The 15,920-nt window shown below is 42.5% G+C and overlaps 1 protein-coding gene across 1 annotated transcript in view; it reads left to right on the top strand.

The window, feature by feature from the left end:
- Positions 1 to 15,920, top strand: part of LMBR1L (limb development membrane protein 1 like) — a 35,684-nt gene that overhangs the window by 5,846 nt on the left and 13,918 nt on the right. The window contains exons 2-6 of the mRNA XM_015814741.1: positions 8,503 to 8,587; positions 12,555 to 12,585; positions 13,511 to 13,650; positions 14,526 to 14,629; positions 15,091 to 15,217. Of these exons, the coding sequence (XP_015670227.1) occupies positions 8,503 to 8,587; positions 12,555 to 12,585; positions 13,511 to 13,650; positions 14,526 to 14,629; positions 15,091 to 15,217 (487 nt within the window). The remainder of the gene's footprint in view (positions 1 to 8,502; positions 8,588 to 12,554; positions 12,586 to 13,510; positions 13,651 to 14,525; positions 14,630 to 15,090; positions 15,218 to 15,920) is intronic.

The following is a 15,920-nucleotide window of genomic DNA, read 5'->3' as shown; positions in this document are numbered from 1 at the left end:
TTGAGTCATTCATTCATTCATTCTTTTCAAAGAAAGTCTGGTAGCTGAATTGCAAAATATACCCCCCTGATTTGACTTTGGGCCAGTCACTCTTTCTCAGCCCAACCCTCCTCACAGGGGTTGTTGTGCTGGGGAAAATAGGAGAAGGGAGAAGTGTTATGTATCTTCACTATCTTTGAGTTATTTATAAAAATAAAGATGAGATAAACATCTGATAAATGCAAGTAAATAAATAAACACTCTGGCTGTTGGTGCTCCCATGGAATAATCCCATGGAGTTTGTATGCTGGAATAAATTTGGATACAGCCAATTTTGTAAGGGCTGGATAGAGGTTGTGTATATGAACAAACTCTGAGTTGCTTATAGTGGACATTTTTGAAAAGAGCAGAAACATGTAGAAAAAACTTATTACCAATTAAATGCACTTGCCAACAAGTGCTTTGAAAGCCAAAATTTTATCTCTGAAACAGAGGGAAGAACTTCCTTATCATCTCTTCCATGCCGGGGAGATTCCATGATGCTTGTTTACTGTCTGGTTATATTTTTCCATCCTTCCATGTTCTAATTTTCAGTTAATTAGAAGTGCCGTGCTAGGAGGCTTTATTCAGCTGGGCCATGCTTGGCCTAGATTTCAGGGCAACAGGCCTACTTTCTCATGCCAGCTTGTCCTAATTTCATAGCACAAAAGAACGAGGCCAACATCAATCCTTTCAGATGGGGATATGCATGAAGCAACCTGATCTAAGGAATGAAGGTAGCATGCTGTAAATGTATTTACAAATCAGAATTGGTGGTGCAGAAACCAATTTCAAACTGATGCAATTGCTGCAGAATTGGGGGAATATTCCTGCCATCCAGAAATGAGATAAAACACTTGAAGCTTTAAGAGTATAGCTGCCTTTTTTTCAGATCCCAGCCCAAGGACACCACGGTGAAATCCAGTCCAATCCTTGATTTGCTTACACCTAATGGACAGAATCTTGCCAGACCAAATCTATAACCTTACTTACTAGACATATCCTGAGATTCTATGGCAGGGGTCTTCAAACTTGGCCCTTCTATGACTTGTGGACTTCAACTCCCAGAATTCCTCAGCCAGCGTACCTGGCTGAAGAATTCTGGGACTTGAAGTCCACAAGTCATAAAAGGGCCAAGTTTGAAGACCCCTGTTTTATGGTGTGGCTATTCTGAACCTCTTCCTCCTTCCGCCATCCAATTTGGGATTGCACAATCTCTTAAATTAAGCTTTTGCCTCCACCCTGGGAAGCCTTGGTGCTCAAACCTGGATTCACCCCCCCCCTTTTTTCCCCATCACAGTTTTGAGCACTTGCATTATGTGCTTTTGGCAAGGATGGGGATGGTCATTTTGCAACTCCATTCATAAATTGGAGCAGCACGAGGGAGAGGTATCAAAGGTACTTTGCTTCCATTATTTTTGCAAAGCTCAGTCCCTTCAGGTGAGCCTTGAAGAAGCTTGTCTTGCAAGCGAGCTGCATCCACAGCATTCAAATCCACTTGGAATTTTTGAAAATGTTTTTGTCTGTGGAAAACTTTGGCTCCTGATCCTGGAAAAAATGCACCCTGGTGCGGATTATTTTTCTCAACATTCACGGTCTCTCCCTCTCCCTCTCTTTCTCATGTGTTCTTTCTCTGGGCAAATAATCCTATATTCTCTTCTAAGCAAATACCACTAAAGGTCCTAGTTCTGTTTAAGTGAAATCCTGGAACTGGGGTTCACTCAAGGGAGCAGTGAGACAAAACAGTTGCAGGACTCTGTTTTCTCTCAGCTGAAACCGTGAGGCTGTCTGTTGTTATCTGCTTCTTCCCCAATCCAGATAGGCCCAATTCCCACAAGAAACACCTTGCCTCAGCAGAGACAACGTGGAGCACTAACTCTGGACTTTCCGTGTCTGACTCTTTGCTTCTGCTTGCGTAAGATGTGTACCTGCTATAATAACCTCTGGAAAGTTTTGCAAGGCGAACTGGAAATCAGATAGCAGGGTTGCTAGGCATTCTTGGCATGCTTGGCACAGGGATCAGGCTCCTGCTCCTACGGGATTCTAGTGGAGTCAGTTTGGGAAGAGGCTGGCATTGCCATCTTCTCCTGAGTTTTGTGTTATTATAGGCTTCAGGTAATAATAACCTTTATTGTCATTTTTTTTTACTGTGGGCACAACGGCACACATCAAAAATGAAATTTAGTTGCCCGCTCTCAAACTGAAACACATACATGACACACATCTAAACATACTATGTACAACATATGTATAGACCCACACTCCTACATATACGTAGCAAATAAATATTAAATACTGTCCATCTTGAATATATAACGGAAGGAGGAAGCTTGAGAGTTCACAAGGTTAATGCTGTATGGAATGAAACTATGGCTGAATCTGGATGTTCTCCTTCGGATACCACAGAGCCTCCTCCCAGAAGGTAACAAGGAAAACAGGTTGTGAAGAGGATGTGTAGTGTCCCAGATAATCTTACAGACCCTGCTCAAGCAACGCTTCTGTACTATGTCCTGGATGGGAGGGAGGGGACTGCCAGTGATCTTTTCGGCCATTCTCACCACTCTCTGCACCGCCTTCCTGTCTGAAGCAGTGATGCTTCCAAACCAGACTGTGATGCTGTAATGCCCCCTCCTTTGAAAGAAGTTGGTTTAGCAGCTTGAAGTGGTATAGATTAGAGTAGGGCATGAGCTCTGTCTGTGTTCACAGATTGCATAAGTTTTGTTTGATTAATCATTCTATTCTGAATACATTCAGTTTATGTATTTACATACTCTATATACTCACGTTTAATATGCCTCTCTGCACATAATCCAACCCTCAAATGTTTGCCAAAATATCACAAAAAATGCACCACCTGTGCATAAATCAACCTGCATTTAAGTGTCTTCTTATCCATGAATGGGCTTATATTCAACTGTATATGGAAATATGGATACTTTGAAAAAAGAATTCTCATACATTCTTATGGATTAGCCCATCCTCATATAAACGAAACCTGGTTTTTTGGAAGCATTTTGGGACCTAAAATTCTTGGCTTATCCATGAGTATATACAATATATTATGTAAATGCAAACAGTATACAAAGCCACAAATCACAGCTTATAAATTACAAATTTTACCTTGGACACAGGTTCAATAAAAGAATCATAAATAAGCTCTCAGCATTTTTGTAGCTATATTTGTATTACATACTCAAAGGCATTTTATATCAGTGATGTAAAATTAAACAGTTTGATCCTGACTCACAGTTGTCTTCCTTTCTATTATCTGTGGAACACAAAAAGGACTATCAGCCAAAAATGCTGCCTCCAACTTGCCAGGAGAAATATATACTCTGAGTTACCTCGATTGTGGAATTTTAAAAATTCTCATGGTACACAAAATAAAATAAAATAAAATAAAATAAATGGTTAGTACCCCCTCCATAATTTAGAACAGAGTTCCCCAACCTTTCTGGCTTTGTGGACCAGCAGGGGGAGAGGGGATGGTTCCATGCGAGAGCATCTGATAAGCACGCACACACTCATCTCCATTTGTGCAAGTGGCAGGTATGCATGCCCACCGCTCATGTAAATGCAGCATGCACACACATCTGCTCCTGGAACTGGGGGTGCACACACGCCCATTACTTCCATGGCCCTGTTCCGAAAAGCTCATGGCCAGTAGTGGGCCAGGGTTGGGAACTCCTGATTTAGTACATAAATTTGGATAGAGGCTTGCGCGCGAACACACACACACACACACACACACAAACAAAATGGTTGCTAGGGAAATCATACAAAGGAAGCATTGCGTTTTTTCTGGACATGTCCTGTAGTTGTGAAAATGAAATTCTGCAAATTACTGTAGGCCTTTTACCAAGTGGGTGTCCATGTTGGTGCATTGATCCAGTGACTGTCTGGTTAGCAGTTCCACCAATACGCGCAGAAAGAAACACACATCCAGGCACTGAACTTTAAAATTTATGGCAAGAATAGAGTAGGTAATGATTGCTTTGAACCCAGGACCCCTAAAATGGAGTGAAACAAGAGCTCCCGTCAATGTGGACATCACAGATCCAAGGCGATTCATTTAAAAAAAAAATAAAAAAATCACCAACAATATACTGGAGCAGAATCAGAAGTAGTTCACTTCCCTTAAGGTGATTACCGATAGTTCTCGACATACGACCATAATTGAGCCCAAAATTTCTGTTGCTAAGCAAAACGGTTGTTAAATGAGTTTTGCTGCATTTTATGACCTTTCTTGCCACAGTTGTTTAGTGAATCACCACAGTTGTTAAGTTAGTAACACGGCTGTTAAGTAAATACGCTTCCCCATTGACTTTGCTTGTCAGAAGGTCACGAAAGGTGATCCCATGACCGTCATAAGTACAAGTCAGTTGCCAAGCGGCTGACTTTTGGTCACATGACCACAGCGTCATAGGTGCGAAAAACCATCACGAGTCACTTTTTTCAGTGCCATTGTAACTTCAGACAGTCACTAAACGAATGGTTGTAAGCCGAGGACGACCTGTCCACTGTGAGATTAAATGGGATCCAGAGCTAGTTGAAGACATTTTGAAAGGTGTAAATATTTAATGCTCCAATTGAAAATGATTTGATAAATTGTGACTAAGCAAACCATGGGATCGCATAGCGTGGGAGCCAGCCTACGACGTAGGGATCATAATGGCCATTACAAGGATTAGTGCAGTAATTATCTAGAAATGCCTGGCACGGTCTCCAGCTTCTGGAGTCTTGTCTCTTCCAGGGTTTCTGAAGCCCTCCAGGTTACTTGATGAATGCTCTATGCCAGTGGTTCTCAACCTTTTTAATGCCGTGACCCCAACCGGTCGTAAGTCGAGGACTAAACCGGTCGTAAGTTGAGGATTAAACCGGTCGTAAGTCAAGGACTACCCAACCGGTCGTAAGTCGAGGACTTTCCCTGCCAGGGAGCGCCACGCATGCGTGGTTCCAACCCCTGCGCCGGCCGAGGCGTAGCTGGCAAGCGGCAAAGACGGAGCAGGCCGACCACCAGCTGGCCCAGCCCAAGGGAGGTAAGGCACCCGCCGGAAAAGGGAAAAAAATGGCGGACAAAAAAAATGGCGGACAGCCTTGCTTGGTGACCCCCATGAAATGGTCGATCGACCCCAAATGGGGTCCCGACCCACAGGTTGAGAACCACTGTTCTATGCAGTATTCGGGCTCCCTCTCTTAATAAAGCTTGGGAGGGCAGGAACCATCTGTGTTTACATTAGAGTAGCCCGTAAGGGAAGCCTTTCGCTTTGTTAAGAAAGGCTGCTGGCTCCTTGGCTAGGGGTACTTTAATCTGTGGTAATGAAGAAATGAAATAAAAAGCTGTCTGGGTTGCTTGGTTTGGAACCCAGGATGCTCCTTTTCTGTTTGAAGGTTAATTTCGGGGCATCATAGAGGAGGTGGGAAAAAAAATCCACTTCTTCCTGCTTGACTGCATAGCACTCTGCTAGGTCATCGCTCAGGCAGCAACGCCAAAGCACATCATACTACAGGATGCCAGCTGGCTCAGAGCAATTTTGTTTTGCTCTTCTGCTTCCCTGTTGGATGAGAAGAGACTGTACATTACAAGCTGTTCGTTCCTCTTTCCACGCGGAAGAGGGCAGTGGGAACGGGACTGGTATAAAATTGAAGTCACGGTTTCCTGCTTTCAAAAAATAAAAAATAAATAAATGCTTGCCTGCCTCTTTCTTATTTTCTCCCAGGCTTTGTTCTTCCCCTGCTTTCAAACTTCCGCATTTCTGTAATTTCGTTTTATTAAGAGTTTTGAAAAGAAGGTTAAAAAAAAAAAGAACCAATATAAAGTAAAGAAAGGAAAAAAGGGCAAAAATAAAATGAAAAGAAATAGAAGCAGCTTCCCATTTTTTTTTGGCAGCAAATATAACTACAGTGGGGTCCTTGGTGCTGTCTCACCTTGATTGTTTTTTTTACAGACATTTCATTACCCAAACTAGGTAAGAGTATCATCATCATCATCATCATCATCAAACACATGATGATGTTATCTAATTTGGGTAATGAAACGTCTGCAAAAAACAATCAAGCTCAGAGAAGCAGGAAGGATCTCACAATTCAATCCTGAGCTACAAATATTCTCTTATAAATATAACTACAATTACAAAATTACCTCTTACTCTATGGTTACAAAAACAAAAGCTTTTTGTTTGTTTGTTTTCTAATCATCAAAACTATAAAACTTTAGTTCATTTTTTTCTGTTTCATGCAAAATGTGCATAGGGGGTTTCTGGTGAGCAATAAACTTAGATATTGTCTTTTCCCTAATCAAGGAAATTAGTTTGGCCTTCATCATTTTCACTCTACTTCTGTCTTTCTAAAGACTGGAACCTTGTTTCTGATGTAAAGCTGAGATACCACATATATACGTGATCATCTGTCTTATTGTTGAAATCACCTGAAGGGGGGAGGGTCCCAACTGTGCTTATTACTCTGCTCCTGGGAGGAGTGGGAGTTGTCTGATGCAAGCCAGAGTGTTTAGTTTTGCTGACAAATGCTATTATCTTTACTAAGTAGTTGCAAAAAGTTAAGCAAGCTGGCAGAATTTGAAAGGATTGAAAAAGAATTGGTTACTTTTTGGTAGCAATCTCTTTTTTATAGCTTCAATTCTTTGATATGCTTAATCAGGAATATTCTAGAATAGATTCTGTGAGAATCTAGCTCTATTGGCTATTATGGTGGAGGGATTTTGGAAATCCATCATATCTGGATAGCACCACATTGAAAAAGGATAGTGTGCAACCTTTGTCATGTTTTAAAATAGGTCTCTAGTGTAAGGTGGGCTAGGAGGCTGCGGCATTTAATTGTCTTATGGACGGTTGCTTTCTTTCTTGAAGAATAAGATTTTGGAACCTAAGAATGCAAAAAGATGACCCTTTAAATTAAACCTGGTATGTTTCAGGAGCACCACCTGAATATCCTTGGGCAGCCCAGTAAACCTGTAACTACTATTTGTTGGGGCTGGAGAGCAATTTAATGCTCATTCCACAAAAAAATAACAGGATTATTTTGCAATGTTTATTTGCCTAGAACTCTGACCATTTGATTTTTTTTTTCAGATTTAGGCTTGTCTTGTTTACATAGCTTCACTGATGGGATCTTCTTTTCATGCTTAATTTTGTTGTTTTAACTTCTGAATCCTGTTCTCAGAAATGTATGTACTGTATTGGAAGGGTTTTCCATTTTCTGTGAAGTTACTAGAGGAGGCAATGTGGCTTCAACTGGAAGAAAGTCTGAACAGATGCAAACCAACATTGTTTTACTCTCAAATCTTTTAATCAAAGATGCATTTATTTTTTAAAAAATTACTTCCTTCCCATTGTTATAATATTCCAAATATTAAGGATGAGCTGGCAATGGAATAGCTAAGATGTCGAATAAAGAATCTAGAGATATAGCAGTCAGGCTAGAAGAAAGGATGAAACTTGTTGATCCACTCTTCCTCCCATTTCACTTTTCCATTCACTCTTTCTTTCAGCTGTAAGCTAGACTTGGGGGGATGGGATGATTTCTAAGCCTTCTTTAGAAAATGATATTTTCAACACTTTCCTGAAACCGTTTCTCTGTTGTAATTCTCTCGTCACCCACGTTGATGCTCTAGGGCAGGGGTAGGCAACCTTGGCTCTTTTATGACTGGTGGACTTCAACTCCCAGAATTCCTGAGCCAGCCATGCTGAGGGGAAAGGGAGAAGTTTCCATGCTGAGCCATGCTGGCTCAGGAATTCTGGGAGTTGAAGTCCACGAGTCATAAAAGAGCCAAGGTTGCCTATCCCTGCTCTAGGTATCTTTCCCTTAATCATAAATGTGGTTTCCTAGATTTTCCAATTTTGGCGCTCTTCAAACCTATCCCATTATTGCTGCCATCTCTTACCACCACCTTTACTTTATGTATCTTTGAACCCATTCTAAATCTTGTATGTAAGCACGTAGGCAGCATTTGCAGGAAAAGGCCGATAGTTTCCTGCTTTAATATTTCCTTGTTTTGTTTTGCTCTCTCCAGCTCTTAAGTCATTGCCCCTTCCCAGCTATTGTTAAAAAGAATGTTAGGGAACCCAAATAAAATTAGAGGAAGAATTGTGGCTTTTCTCAAACCTGCTGGCTGCTTGTTGTCTGAAGAAATTTTACAAAGAGAGGTTGATAAAGGAAAAAATTGAATATAGTGATGGGAATAGAACTGATTTGCTCAGTAACTACCGGTAAGGTAGAGAAGATGATGACCCGACAGCTGGGGTGTCAAACTCGCAACGTCATGTGACATGTTGTGACGTATCGCGACTTTTTCCCCATTGCCGGCAATGGGGTGGGCGCGGTTTTGACGTGATGCATCCGGCCCGTGGACCAGCGGTTTGACCCCTCTGCCCTACAGTATCCCAAATTGTGTTCCATTTGCTCTGGATGAACTGAGGATGACGTATGACCAGCATCTCTAACCAGTTTTTCCTTCTCCTCCCACAGATCTGCACCCTTCTTTTTGGCAGTCTCTACATCCTGTGCTACTTCATCTTAACCTACTTCAAAAGGCACACAGATTTCACTACAGGTAACTGGGCAAATCAAGGTCATTTCTCCCCTACCTGAATGGGCAACTTTCAGTGCCAAGATTTCTCAGCAAAGGCCAGACCTACCGGGAGCTGAAAGCCATCCGTCCAGAAGACATCTAGGTTTAGGAAAGCTGTTCTAGGTACATGGTTTCAGAAGGCAGATTTATTTATTTGTTAGATCCCCAATTTTGTTAGATGCCTTTTCTTCAGGAGTGTAAGTTTTTTTTGTCATTTTTCCCAGGAGCAACAAACCTTTGGTGTGGGCTGGGTTGAGAGAGAGAGGGACTGGCCCAAAATCACCCAGGGAGTTGAAGAGAGACTGGAATCTGAGTCTCCCCTTTGTCATTCCAAGTCCTGAACCACTATACCACACCACCACTGAAGTTGTGGAAGCCATGTACGGCGTGGCTTTTTAGAGTTCAGGGGTGAATGAAGCGAGCAGTTTCCCTTGATTTTACAGTAAGATTTCCAAAATATGTGTCCTGCTCAACGATAACAAATCAAGTGAGTTCACATTGCACTAAATGCTCTTGTTTAATCCCGGCTTTGCTGAACAGCCCATAACTTAAACTCACCAAGGTTTAAAAACGACAGTGGCTGAGTTCACACAGTATTACATTATGTCGAAATCGGGCAAATGGCTTGCTAGCTTAGCACAGCGTGGGAATCCGGCCTCCTGGTATGCCTGTATTCAAAGGGAAGCATCTCTGCTGCAACAACATTTGCATTGGCAAAGGTTTCCCAGGCAAAACTTTCTCAACTAGATGAATACCAGAAAGTCATTGGCTGGATTATTACTTCTACAATTCCCAGAAGGAAAACTGGTCCCATGTCAGCACTATCATAGCTGTAATTCTGGTAGAACCAGGAGGGCATCAGATTGAGGAAGGTGGTATTGACACAAAGTCTTGGATGCTTCTGTAACAGCCAAATTCATATTTGCCTTCCAGCAAAGAACTTATTTGTTTGACCATTAACGTCTCTGTCAGCCAGAGTGAAACTTGATGATCTTCCGTAACTTTTCTCAACTGCCTTTATGAGCCTCAGAGCATCTATCTCAGTGGTTCTCAACCTGTGGGTCGGGACCCCATTTGGTGTCGATCGACCATTTCATGGGGGTCGCCAAGCAAGGGTGTCGGCCATTTTTTTTGTCGGCCATTTTTTTTGTCCGCCATTTTTTTCCTTTTCCGGTGGGTGCCTTACCTCCCTTGGGCTGGGCCAGCTGGTGGTCGGCCTGCTCCGTCTCTGCCGCTTGCCAGCTACGCCTCGGCCGGCGCAGGGGGCAGAACCACGCATGCGCGGCACTCCCGGGCAGGGAAAGTCCTCGACATACGACCGGTTGGGTAGTCCTCGACTTACGACCGGTTTAGTCCTCGACTTACGACCGATTGGGGTTGCGGCATTAAAAAGGTTGAGAACCACTGATCTATCTCAAACTTGCGATTAAGCCAGCTGATTTTAGCAGGCAAATGTCCCTTTGCAACCGCTTGGAGCCTATAAATTGTTCACAAAGCAACGGGTGAGTGGACTCTGTGGACTCCCTCCCGTTAGCTCCCTCAGGCTTCAACTAACTTCTATGCAGAATGCCTGCAAATGAAGCTTCTGGAGACAATACACCCTCTCTGGCCCAAATGGAAAGATTTCTTCCCCAGAGTTCTCCTGCTTTGCAACAGCATTGAGGTCCCTGCATCCCAGTCCCTGTAGAAGGGCTTCTTTATCTTTTAAATTAAAGTTTGTTGATGCTGCTGCTAATTTAGTTGCCTTGGTAGCAGTTGGCCTTGGGAATATAGTTCTTTTTCCAGCTTAGCAATTTTCCAATTGCTGGGCTTGTAGTTTGATGCTGACACTTATTGGGCACAAGGAATATGAGGAAACGGTGAAACGTGGCCACTTTTAAAATCCATTTGCAAAGACAATCTGTTTTTACTCCTGTACTGTAACATTACATTTTTCCTAGATAGATAACTACAGCATAAGGATTCCCGCAAAATCTTCTTTGTGCTACTGTACCCTACACAGCTGGGTATCAGATTCATAAGGAATATTTTTTATGTGTGCAATTCTAACCAGCCAGTCTGTGGTCCTCTGTCTGGAGAGGGGCACCATTCACCGCTCTTCCCTTAGAGAGCTGTGTACAGAACGAAACTTCTGTATATTCTACTTTATATTCTGGATTTCAAGGAAACCATCTTTCTCTGAGGAGGGTTGAATGTATCTGCAGATGGGGGGGGAGGGGAAACAGACTATATCCATCTCTTTGCAATAGTGAACAGAGAGTACCAAAAACTTCTCTCTAAGGGGTTTTTCCCCCTAACTGATTTGAACAGTAGATTCTGTCATCCGTAGTCAACCAGCCTGTTCAGATTGTTTGAACGAGTTTTCCTCTTCAGCTGCATATTTTATAACTGATTATGGTGGACAAGAAGTAACTTCTGCTAACCCTGAGGAATTCCTCTCCTAGTCTACTTTCTTCTCTGTTCTCACTGTATTTATACTGTATATTACGTTTCACCCTTGCATAAGAAGTCGTGGTTTTGCAGTGAGCAGGGACACTTTGCCCCGAAGTGTCCTGAGGTGGGTTTAAAGGGTTGCCTTTGTTTCACTGGGATTCAAGCAGGTCTAATATAAAATGTCTTGTGACCAACATGGAATACTGTAAAAACTATATGCCGTCCTTACGCTTCCTGTTAGGACTATCCCATGTATGCTGCAATTAAAAAGTTTGTCACTGGATGACACAAATTCAGATCTCCACTCCCCGTGGTAGTGGGTGGTAATACGGTAGGAGAAGCTTAGAGCGATGACTATGCTAGACTGGCAAGATGAACCATAGACGTTATCTTGAGTTCTTTGGCAGAACTGCATTAACAGAGGGATAGAATCAAGATCACGTGAAGTGTTAATACCACTTTACAACGCCTTGGTAAGGCCACACTTGGAATACCGCATCCAGTTTTGGTCATCACGATGTAAAAAAGATGTTGAGACTCTAGAAAGAGTACAGAGAAGAGCAACAAAGATGATTAGAGGACTGAAGGCTAAAACATATAAAGAACGGTTGCTGGAATTGGGTATCTCTAGTTTAATGAAGAGAAGGATGAGGGGGGACATGATAGCAGTGTTCCAGTATCTCAGGGGCTGCCACAAAGAAGAGGTAGTCAAACTATTTTCCAAAGCGCCTGAAGTTAGGACAAGAAACAACGGGTGAAAACTAATCAAGGAGACAAGCAACCTAGAACTAAGGAGAAACTTCCTGACAGTTAGAACAATTAACCAGTGGAACAACCTGCCTCCAGAAGCGGTGAATACTCCAACACTGGAAGTTTTTAAGAAGAGACTGGACAGCCATTTGTCCAAAATGGTATAGGGTTTTCTGCCTGAGCAGGGGGTTGGACTAGATGACCTCCAAGGTCCCTTCCAACTTTATTATTATTATGGATCATCGCACAGTCAGCCAGATGTTCAGACTGGATTTGGCATTTTGTCTACCTATCGAGTCCTTACCAAGGACCTGTGATAGGCAGATGTGGATGTTTGATGTTATTACAGATATCATCGCAGGATGGAAGCAGTTCCTAGTAAGGCCGCCTTTTGCAATTGACTAATGGCAAATTTGTCAATGCCAGTGGTGTTCAAGTGGTGCTCCAGTTGTTTTGGGATTGCACCCAAGGCGCCTATTACTATTGGTACTACCCTTGCTTGCTTTTGCCACAGTCTTTCTATTTCTATTTGTAGGTCTTTGTATTTTGTTATCTTCTCCAGTTCTTTCTCGTCAGTTATGCCGCCTCCAAGCGCTGCCATATCCACTATCCAGACTTTTTTGTCTTTCTTATCGACAATTGTTAAGTCCAGGGTGTTATGTTACAGGTGCTTCTTCTTGTTGTTGTTATCATCATCATCATCGTTATAAGAGCTTTGAGCACTTAGTTTAGTAACAATATTAATAACAATTTTTTCTATTCTTAGTTGATGAAGATGCTGCAGTCAATCGGATTGCGTAAGTTCCCTCTTTTTTCCTCTTAAGATATTCATGACTTCCCTTTCCCCTGCCTTCTTCCCACTTCTGTATTTTCCTTTTTATTGTTTTATGGAGTATTTAAAAAAAAATTGAAATGTCCAATAAAAATGCATCCAATCTGGATCTCCCTATCCCTCTCTTTGTGTAATTAGGGACACCATTCAAAGGTATTTTCAGAATATGGCCCAGGTAAACAAATAGGAGGAGGAATTTTGTAATTCTCTTAGATCCAGGCATAGAGAATTTATTATAGGCAGTCCTGGAAATGAACAGCCCTTAAGGCTTTCAAGAATCCCTGTCCTCTTCCGACATTATTCTTCAGTTGTTTGATAGTAGGGCAGCGTATAAATTTAATAAATAAAAAAATTAGAAAAGGCATACTTTTGCATATGTTTATATAAAAATAAAGCATGCATGCTTATTCAGATCCACATTTATAAGGCATTCACGTGGCATGTTAAGCATACCACATTATCTTACCTCCTCCCCATTAGAGGTTGCTTCTCATCCAGAAAGTTAGGTTTCAGCTGCCCACCCGGCCTGAAAAGATTAGTCACTTGGGATAAATTAAAATTTGAGAGCCTTATTTATGACTTCAGGCTTCCATTAACTGGAACTGCTCTGGATTTTGATAAGACTCAAGTGAAAGAACTGGTCCAACAGAGGTGTGTGTGTGTGAGAGAGACCCTCGTCAAAAATACGAGGTGAACACAGCTTCTCTCTCCTTGTCATGCTCAAGTGTCTTATCCTTCTTATCCTTTGACTATGGCCCAAAGAGAGAATGTCTATTTTGGGAAGAAAGTCGTAAATATGAGGAGTAGTCTGTGGCTTCACTGTGCAGCAAGCAGGTTCAGATGGATGTGGATAAGCATCTTATCCTTTCTTTTGTGCCTTTTTTACTCAGGCTGTGGCTGTGCACCTTTACTCTGGCTGTGTCCCTGGGGGCAGTGCTCCTGCTGCCCTTCTCCATCATCGGCAATGAAGTCTTGCTTTCCTTCCCTCAAAATTACTACATCCAGTGGTTGAACGGCTCCCTCATCCACGGTGAGCTTCTTGCAATGCTTCCTCTGTGGGCATGGAGGAGGGGCATCTGTCTCTGTGGGCAGAAGGAAGGAACGCCCCTCCCACCTTCTGTGTACTTTCACAATGGAGAAAACCTGAATAGCAAGAGGGATTAGAACTCTCAGGCAAGTTTTAAAACCCAAGTCTTACCAGATGGTAGCACCAAGTTGACCTTGGCTGATCAGAAGGTCAGATCTAGTTGGTACCTGGATGGGAGACCAAGGATGGTAAGCCGGACTTGGACATCAGAAAAGCATTTGGGGACATAAGGATGGGAAACCTCTTGTGTAATGCTGCCAGTTTGCAGTCATGAGGAGGCAGTTTCAATTTAAGGGAGCCTTTCTCCTTTAAAAAAAAAAGGGGGGGGGGAAAGAAAGCAAAATTAGCACCCAAAACTGCTTTCCCTCTTCAGAGTTCTCTGTGTCTCCCAAATTCTAGCTTCTCTCCTTTGAAAATCCCACAATCGCCAACATTTGTGTTGTAGAACAAAGACCCTGCAGGATGAGTCCTCTCATTGTCTAGAATTGGCTCAGTCTGAAGGAAGCCACTTCAGAGCAGAGGCTGCTTAGGGAAAGAACATCTGTTTGAAGTCTGTATCAAGTGTGTATGTCAATGCACCCTTTCTGTTTTCTGTATAAGGTGGCTGGGATTTTCAGCTTTGAGAGAGCTCTAGGATCCAGCTTTTGAGAGGAAATGAGTGTCCCCACCAGAGTTGGGCCTCTGTGGATTATCCCAGGAATGGCCCAACTCAAGGAGGCTAGCAGGAACCCAACATCAGGGGAGGGAGCAGCGATATGTTTTTGAGGAGCTGGAGCAGAGGCATAAGGGAATTTATTTCCCTCTTTTCTGTTCCCTAGGACTCTGGAATCTTGTCTTCCTCTTTTCCAACCTCTCCCTCGTCTTCCTCATGCCCTTTGCCTACTTCTTCACGGAATCGGAAGGCTTTGCCGGATCAAAGAAGGTACCCGCCGCTTCTTTTTATTGTATTTATTTTATTTACACACTCACACAAACACACACACACACATACACATATGCACACTTGAATTTCTATACAAAATAAAATTTAAAAACCAATTATTATTTTTTTAAAAAAGTAGAGTATGAAAAGTGCAAGGAATATAAGAAAACAATAATAGAATGAAAGCAACTTCCAACTTTCTTCAGTAAAGTTACAAATACAAAAAATATATAACCTTTTGCTCTAAAATTCAGTAGTAGTGCACGGTATTGCTATAATCATAAACAGTTCGAATTGTTAAATCCCCAAATTAAAATTTCACTGCTTTCAGTCTCAAGCAAAAAGCCCGAAAGTGGTTTCCACCTAGAAACAAAATGGCGCCAGCTGCCTCTTGAAGATTTCTTATACCACTCCCAGCTCTGGAACGGAAATAACAACCCCCTTTTTCTCTGTCTGTCTAGGGGATCATGGCTCGGGTATATGAGACCTTTGTAGTCCTGCTGTTGCTAACCCTGTTGGTGCTGGGAATGGTCTGGGTCGCCTCTGCCATTTTGGACCAGGACGGGGCGAGCAGAGAAAGCCTCTACGGTGAGTTATGGTGGGGAGGCTTTTCGCCCTCTAAAGGGATATATATATATACCTTCCACTGCAAGAGGAGATTTCAGCCTCTGGTAGTGGGGAGCTGTGAGGAGGGCCCTTGAAGACGGATGCCCTTGAAATCTACATTGATCTTTAGCCAACAAGCATAAATCATCTTATTCTTATCCTTCATCATCTCATTAGTGGAGCTGAGTTGTGAAGGAATTGTGTGGTCAGTTTGTCCAATTTTTATTTGTTTGGTCAGTTTGTTAGGCCAGTTTGGTCTAGTGCAGGGATAGGCAACCTTGGCTCTTTTATGACTCGTGGACTTCAACTCCCAGAATTCCTGAGCCAGCATGGCTCAGCTTGGAAACCTCTCCCTTTCCCCTCAGCATGGCTGGCTCAGGAATTCTGGGAGTTGAAGTCCACCAGTCATAAAAGAGCCAAGGTTGCCTACCCCTGGTCTAGTGACTAAGGTGCTGGCCTAGGAACCAGGATACCATGAGTTTTAGTCTCAGTCCAACCCACCTCACAAGGTTATTGTGCAGAAAATAGGAAGGAGTATTAAGTATGTTTGCTGCCTTGGGTTATTTATAAATAATAGCAAAGGCAAGATACAAGTCAAAACAAACAAATAAATTAACTGGATGCTTCCAACCCAAGGTTCTTGATATAGACAAAACTCTCCAGTGAATAAACAAGCTTCTAGTAG

This window comes from Protobothrops mucrosquamatus, unplaced genomic scaffold, assembly GCF_001527695.2.
Source record: "Protobothrops mucrosquamatus isolate PMUCROS unplaced genomic scaffold, P.Mucros_1.0 scaffold280, whole genome shotgun sequence".
Taxonomy (NCBI): domain Eukaryota; kingdom Metazoa; phylum Chordata; class Lepidosauria; order Squamata; family Viperidae; genus Protobothrops; species Protobothrops mucrosquamatus.
The sequence above is the reverse complement of the archived record's forward strand: the minus strand, read 5'-3'. Positions and strand labels throughout refer to the sequence as shown.